The 7,480-nt window shown below is 40.3% G+C and overlaps 1 protein-coding gene across 1 annotated transcript in view; it reads left to right on the forward strand.

Annotated features, from left to right (window-relative positions):
* Nucleotides 1-7,480, forward strand: part of LOC107553844 (receptor-type tyrosine-protein phosphatase eta-like) — a gene marked incomplete at its 5' end in the record, with an annotated part of 40,404 nt that overhangs the window by 1,901 nt on the left and 31,023 nt on the right. The window contains 7 exons of the mRNA XM_016236161.1: nucleotides 448-708; nucleotides 845-1,093; nucleotides 1,310-1,573; nucleotides 2,647-2,910; nucleotides 3,057-3,305; nucleotides 3,522-3,782; nucleotides 6,379-6,531. Of these exons, the coding sequence (XP_016091647.1) occupies nucleotides 448-708; nucleotides 845-1,093; nucleotides 1,310-1,573; nucleotides 2,647-2,910; nucleotides 3,057-3,305; nucleotides 3,522-3,782; nucleotides 6,379-6,531 (1,701 nt within the window). The remainder of the gene's footprint in view (nucleotides 1-447; nucleotides 709-844; nucleotides 1,094-1,309; nucleotides 1,574-2,646; nucleotides 2,911-3,056; nucleotides 3,306-3,521; nucleotides 3,783-6,378; nucleotides 6,532-7,480) is intronic.

A 7,480-nucleotide genomic window follows, 5' to 3' on the forward strand; every position in this document is an offset into this window, starting at 1 on the left:
ACTCCCGGAGCACAGTACACATTCAGAGTGTTTGCAGTTGCAGCTGATCATGTGACCGAGGGGAGCGCCAATCCGATTTCACTGTATACCAGTAAGACCTTTGATTGGATATTTAATCTGAATAAATCTGCTGAACCTTCAGCCCCGAAACCATCTCATAATTTCTTGCCTTGAGCAGAAAAATGTACAGCAACATATTAAGCACCTACAAATGCTTTAGGAATTCCTAATTGTATCAATCTTACTTGTATATCTCCACTTCTGTCTTTAGCTGGAAAAATTACTGTTATTGTCTTCTTGCATTATTGACAAACTATTTTCCTGTTTAACACTGTAAAGCTGCTTTGACACAACCAGTATTGTGTAAAGCGCTATACAAATAAAGGTGACTTGACTTGACTTGACTTCTCACCAGCATTTATGATTTGTCCTTCTCTTCCTACACAGAGCCAGATGTGATCAGGAATCTCAGAGTGTCTGAAATCACAACATCATCTGTGTTTCTGACATGGGAAGAACCAGCCGGAAATAGAGATTTCTTTAAACTTAATTGGACTGATGAGAAAACATCTAATCATGTAACAACCAATAACCCATGGTATAACATCACTGATCTGACTGCTGGAGTCAATTACACATTTATCATCACAGCTGTTGCGGCAGATAAATCAACAGAAGGAGAATCAGTGGTTACCTCTAAATATACAAGTATGTTTTCAACGTAAATGTTTCTGGACTCCCCTAGCTGGATATTCATATTGACTGATGCCTTTCATATCTTCACTACAGTAAGTTTTCAGGATTTGTATTTTAATCCCCAAACATCTGTCATTTTTACTCACAGAGCCTGACGTCATAATGAACATCACAGCTGCTGATATTACAACATCCTCAGTCTTACTAAATTGGACTAAACCAAATGGCCAAAGCTCCCATTACCGTGTAGAATATGAAAATAACAGTGTGACTACTGAAAACACCTCCATTGAGATAAATGATCTGATTCCCGGAGCACAGTACACATTCAGAGTGTTTGCAGTTGCAGCTGATCATGTGACCGAGGGGAGAGCCAATCAGATTTCACTGTATACCAGTAAGACCTCTAATTGGATGTTTAATCTGAGTGAATCTGCTGAACCTTCAGCCTTGAAATATTCTCACATTTTCTTGCCTTTAGCAGAAAACTGTACAGCAACATCTTAAGCACCTACAAATGCTATAAATGATTTATGAATGATTGTATCAGTCGTAAATGTTTTTACGCCGTCTCTTACCAGCATTTATGATTTGTCCTTCTCTCTCTACACAGAGCCAGATGTGATCAGGAATCTCAGAGTGACCAACATCACAACCTCATCTGTGTTTCTGACATGGGAAGAACCAGCCGGAAATAGATCTTTCTTTAAACTTCAGTGGACTGATAATAAAACAAGTGAAAATTCAACAGAAACTATTAACACTTCCTATCACATCACTGGTCTGACTTCTGGAGTAAATTACACATTCTGCATCACTGCTGTTACTGCAGATAAATCAACAGGAGGAGAAACTGTCTGCAGATCACAATTTACTAGTATGCAAAATTCTAAAATACATGTTTCTTACTACAAAACACATTTAAACTACTTGACTATCATGGTTGGCTGTTCAAGGCATGTAAAGGAAAGGGTTTCAGTGTCAGTCTAGTTGCTAGCAGTACCTCTATTAAGCCAACGATGAGAACAGACAAAGAACTGAACAGAACTGGGGGTATAAATACACAGGGAAAATGAGAGAGAAAACAAGGAACAGCAGGACTAATCAATTAACAAATAAGTAACTATAGAAACAAATGAGAGCATACTTAACCTAGAAAACAACTTAACAAGAAAAAAATACATGAAAAGACAACAACAAAATAAACATAAAACTCAGAGTCTCTGAACAAAAAATAGACAAAACAAAAACAAAAACATATTAACCGATATTTCTTTCAGGTAATTTGTAAAAGCACTAGAGTTGTTTCCATGTCAAGCACCACTCATTTGCTCTCCTCTTTGTTTTTAGTAGAAATCACCATTCAACGATCATGTTACAGATTAAATATCCAAATACTGCCTTCCCTCTTGCCAGTCTCTTGGTCATTAATTTGGCCCACCAGTTCACATTTCTTCCTATATGTATTTCTACTTTGCATGATTTTTTTTTCAATCAGGACACAGCAGATAAATCAAAAGTCAGTGAATTTATCAAAATAAGGGTCTTTAAACATAAAAGAACAGATGACTTGTGACATCATAACATCACAAAGGAAAGAAAATAGTTCAGGTGAGCATTGCTTGTAGGTAGGAGGGCCAGGGTCAGAGAAGGGGAACGGCAGATGTGTTTACCTCAAGCAGGTCTTTTGGGGTGGGCATAAGGGTGGGAATTAACTTCAGGACAGACAGGGAAGTAAGCGCTGGTTCCAATACGGACTTAGTGGCAGGCCCCAACTGTTGTTTTGATACCCTTTAAGAGGAATCAAGCCTCCCCAATCCCAACCCCCATCCCCTTTGCTTTGAGCAGAAAACAGCAACATCTTATGCTCAGAGAAACAAATGTTTTATATAATCATAACTATAATTTCCTTACCACTACTTATTATTTATTTCTCTCTCCCCCACACAGAGCCAAATGTGATCCGGAAGTTCAGAGTGACCAACATCACAACATCATCTGTGGTTCTGACATGGGAAGAACCAATTGGAAATAGATCTTTCTTTAAACTTCACTGGACTGATGAGAAAACAAACAGAAATTCAACTGAAACTAGTAACACGTGCTATAACATCACTGGTCTGACTGCTGGAGTCAATTACACATTTATCATCACAGCTGTTGCAGCAGATAAATCAACAGAAGGAGAATCAGCGGTTACCTCAAATTATACTAGTATGTTTTCCACTTAAATGTTTCCTGATTACCCTAGCTGGATAGTCATATTGTTATTGACTGATGAGATTTTTGTATATATAAATCTTAACTACATTTTCAGAATTTAATTTGAATCCCCAAATGTCTGTCATTTTTACTCACAGAGCCTGACATCATAATGAACATAACGGCTGCTGATATTACAACATCCTCTGTTTTACTAAACTGGATTAAACCAAACGGTCAAAGCTCCCGTTACCGTGTAGAATATGAAAATAACAGTGTGACTACTGAAAACACCTCCATCAAAATAAATAATCTGACTTCCGGAGCACAGTACACATTCAGAGTGTTTGCAGTTGCAGCTGATCATGTGACCGAGGGGAGAGCCAATCAGATTTCACTGTATACCAGTAAGACCTCTGATTGGATGTTTAATCTGAATGACTCTTTTTAAACTTCAGCCCTGAAAACATCTCATAATTTCTTGCCTTGAGCAGAAAACTGTACAGCAACATCTTAAGCACCTACAAATGCTATAAATGCTTTATGAATGATTGTATCAGTCTTAAATGTTTTTACTCCGTCTCTCACCAGTATTTATGATTTGTCCTTCTCTCTCCACACAGAGCCAGATGTGATCAGGAATTTCAGAGTGACCAACATCACAACCTCATCTGTGTTTCTGACATGGGATGAACCATTTGAAAATAGATCTTTCTTTAAAATTAACTGGGCTGATGAGAAAACAAACAGAAATTCAACAGAAACTAGTAACACTCTCTATTACATCACTGGTCTCACTGCTGGAGTCAATTACACAGTCTGCATCACTGCTGTGACAGCAGATAAATCAAAAGGAGAAACTTTCTGCATCTCAAAATATACCAGTATGTAAAAATAAATTATCTGTTCTCTGCTAAATAGAATTTTTAAACAAACTGACCCACCATTTTTTTCTACTAATACAGTTTTAGTAACACTTTATTTTAACCCTCTACTGCATGCATTATGATAGACCTATAGAAAAAAATATTTGAATTTTTTCTTTTCTAAGAATGGCTTACCATGCATTATGATAGACCTATAGAAAAAAATATTTGAATCTTTTCTTTTCTAAGAATGGCTTACCTTGAAGTGCTGTAAAAAAAATTGGAAAAAAATATTATTTTAAGGTACTTTATGATATGTTGCCATACGGCAACAGCATACAATAGTGGATCTAACTTAGAATAAGTGTAAGCTTACTTATAATTAATATTTTTCCTCAGAAATGTTGTTTGTGTTGATTCAATTGGTGCTATTATAAGCTTTAACACAGTACTTACTTATAATTGACACCTTATACATACTTTCCAACAACTTGTGCTTTTATTTATTCTATAAGGCCGTGCTCACTGATGTAATGTTACCTGTATTCATATTTAATCAAAAGTAAAATTGCCATTTCAATTTGATTATATCCATAATACAAATACCATTAACATACGACTAATCAACATTATTTCACTAGTATTAATGTTGTTATTGTTACAGCTTAACAAATTGCAGCTGACCTTGCTAGCTAGCTAAACTATTGTAATGATGTCATTCCACTATTGCACAATGTTGCCGCTTGGCAACACATACATTTGAATGATTTACCAAAAACTAATTTTTTAAAAACTTTTTTAGGTGAATATGTCATCAAAACATCATAACAGTGATGTTTTAGATTTTTTTGTAGAAGTGACATGGACTGGTCCTTGTTTGTTACTGACTTTCAGCAACTACCTGTTACATCTCTGCCTTAATTGAATTAAACACACCAACATGCTTTTACACTTCCACTCCAGTGCTCTCCCACTTGTTTACTGAAGATTCCAACACATCAACTTCTTTACAGGTAACAGCCCCCTCTAGTGACCAACACTGGAAACAACCCCAGTAATTCCAATACATAACATTCCCCCTTTTCTTGGATATAGAGTCACAATCATTAACTGAACAAGATCAAAACTAACTTTAAGAACATCTCATAACCTTCTTCACCACCTTAATCCTAAACCAATTAATAATAATATTTTCTTTTCCACGATAAACATTAACAAAGTATTTTATGAAAACATGCTAACATATAGGCTTATTCCTGAACAGTTATTTAACTTATATTTTCCCCCTTTTTCTGGTTATATTGGACGGCCTACATCTATAGAATTTATTCCTTTCAGTTCATGATATAATCTGACAGTTTCTCAGGCACTCGTCTAGTCCGTTGGGGTCTGTCCTTTTTTGGTCCGTCTGATGAATCCATTTTGGGATTCAGATCATGAGGTTCGGAGTCAGGACAATAGCTATTTTTGTTCAGATCTATCTGTTCGTGTTCGGTTTCTGCATCACCTGTTTCACGGGTGTTGAATCGTTTGACGTGAGTAGTGTTCCGCATGTATCTTGCCCCAGTGGGTGATTCTACAGTCACTTGGTTTCCAGTTTTGCTCACGACCTGGTGCAGGACTGGGTTGAATGGAGTCGTGAATTTATCTACCTTTTCTTGTTGCAGAAGCACTGTGTCTCCTACATTCACATTTGAGTATTGTGTCCTCCGACGCTCATCTGCATATCTTTTTGCTTTTGCTTTTTGTTCTGCATCCCTGTCACATACTTGTTGATCTTTACATGCTTCTGAAAGGTTGGGTAGCTTCCCCCGAATCTTCCTATTAAAGAGCAGTTCAGCTGGGCTTTTTCCAGTCATGGGGTGTTCAATACCTCGATACACAGTGACATATTTCCTCAGCTCTTTTTTCCAATCAAGTCCCTCAGCCTGTGCAATCCGGATTCTTTTCATTAGCGATGAGTTCTGGTGTTCCACCTCGCCATTAGCCTGAGCCCATTTAGGAGTGGTTTTGACATGTCTGATGCCGTTACTCTTGCAGAACACATTGAATTGTTCAGATTTAAACTGCGGCCCTTGATCTGACTGACATGTGATAGGCAGGCCGTGTCTACTAAATATAGACTCCAAGCTGTCTATGATTTTGTCTGATGTTGTTGACAACAGAACATCATATTCGTAGTAGCGACTATAATAATCCACCACAACAAGTATGGAGTGACCAGTTGGGAGTGGGCCTAACAGGTCTATGGCCACATCCTGCCAGGGTCCATCTGGTAGTGGTGTAGGTCATAACGGCTCAGGTGTATCTGGCCTGGATACTACCTGGCACCCGTGACATGACTTGCAATACTTTTCTGCAGCTCTATCCATACCCGGCCACCACACTTTGGACCGGAGATGCTGTTTAGTGACCACAATTCCTAAGTGTCCTTTGTGTGCTAGAGCCAACGCTCTGGGTTGTAATGCTTTTGGTATCACTATGTGTGTTCCACGGAGGACCAACTGGCCAATGCAGCACAGCTCGTTGGCTATTGGAGCATATGCTTTACAGTTCTCAAAGTGCCCACTGTTAATTGCAGAGCATACTTCTTTCAACTCTGGATCACTCTCAGAGGCTTCCTCTACCTCTCTGGTGGTCAAAGCACTAGGCGTTGCACTCACTGCAATAAACCTAACATATTCTTCTGAATTGTGTACATGCCTCTCAATTTTTGATGCTTCTCCCAACAGTCTTGACAGCAAGTCTGCAAAGTTCTTTCTGCCAGGTAAGTGCGTGACCTTGAAGTTGTATGGGTGTAGTCGGAGTACCCATCTTTCTATCCGGGCACAGGGTTTGGAGCAGGGGCTATATATGGCTTCTAATGGTTTGTGGTCTGTGACCAGCTCAAATTCTCTGCCATAAATGTAAGCGTGCAGTCTTTCACATGCCCACACGAGAGCCAGTGCCTCTTTTTCTGTCTGTGAATATCTGCGCTCACAGTCTGTTAGACTGCGACTCACATAACATATTGGCACTGCCTCACCTTTTTGGATCTGAACCAAGACAGCCCCCAGCCCCACCGGGCTTGCATCTGCAATCACTTTAGTTGGTGCATTTTTATCAAAGTATGCTAATGTGCTTGCTCTGGCCAGTTCCCTTTCAGTCAGTCACGTTCTACGTTACGTCAGTCGTGACTGACGAATTGGGATCTCGCCCCCTTGCCATGCCCCGCTCTAGCTCTTCCAATTCTCGGAGGGCTACTTCAGTTCATGGTCAGGGAGACCTGAGGGTTACAGTGAGAGCTTCCCTGTCGAGCACGTCTCCGCGGGCCTCTCATTCCTCAAGCATGGTGCACCACCTGGGGTTTCCGGATGAGTGTGCTGGGTCCTCGGACAGGGCGGGGTCCAGCATCTTGTGTGGGACACAGGCAGAGGACAGGATGTCGATCGCTGCATCGGAGGGCGAGCTAGGCTCTGGAGATGACGATTCGGCTGCGCTGCCACCGTCAGGTAGAGTGGCGTTGTCCGAGTCAGATCCAGAGCTGACCGCTATGCTTTCCCGGGCCGACGAGAATGTCGGGCTGCACTGGAGGCCTCCTCCTTCTCCCGAACGCTCGAGGATGGATGATTGGTTACTGGGGGCGCAGGCCGGGCTTCGGCAGCCGCCTCCGGTTCCATTCTTCCCGGAAGTGCATGAGGAGGTTACTAAGTCTTGGAAGGCACCTTTTTCTGCCC

Source organism: Sinocyclocheilus grahami, unplaced genomic scaffold (genome assembly GCF_001515645.1).
Source record: "Sinocyclocheilus grahami isolate Dianchi unplaced genomic scaffold, SAMN03320097.WGS_v1.1 scaffold483.1, whole genome shotgun sequence".
Classification (NCBI taxonomy): Eukaryota; Metazoa; Chordata; class Actinopteri; order Cypriniformes; family Cyprinidae; genus Sinocyclocheilus; species Sinocyclocheilus grahami.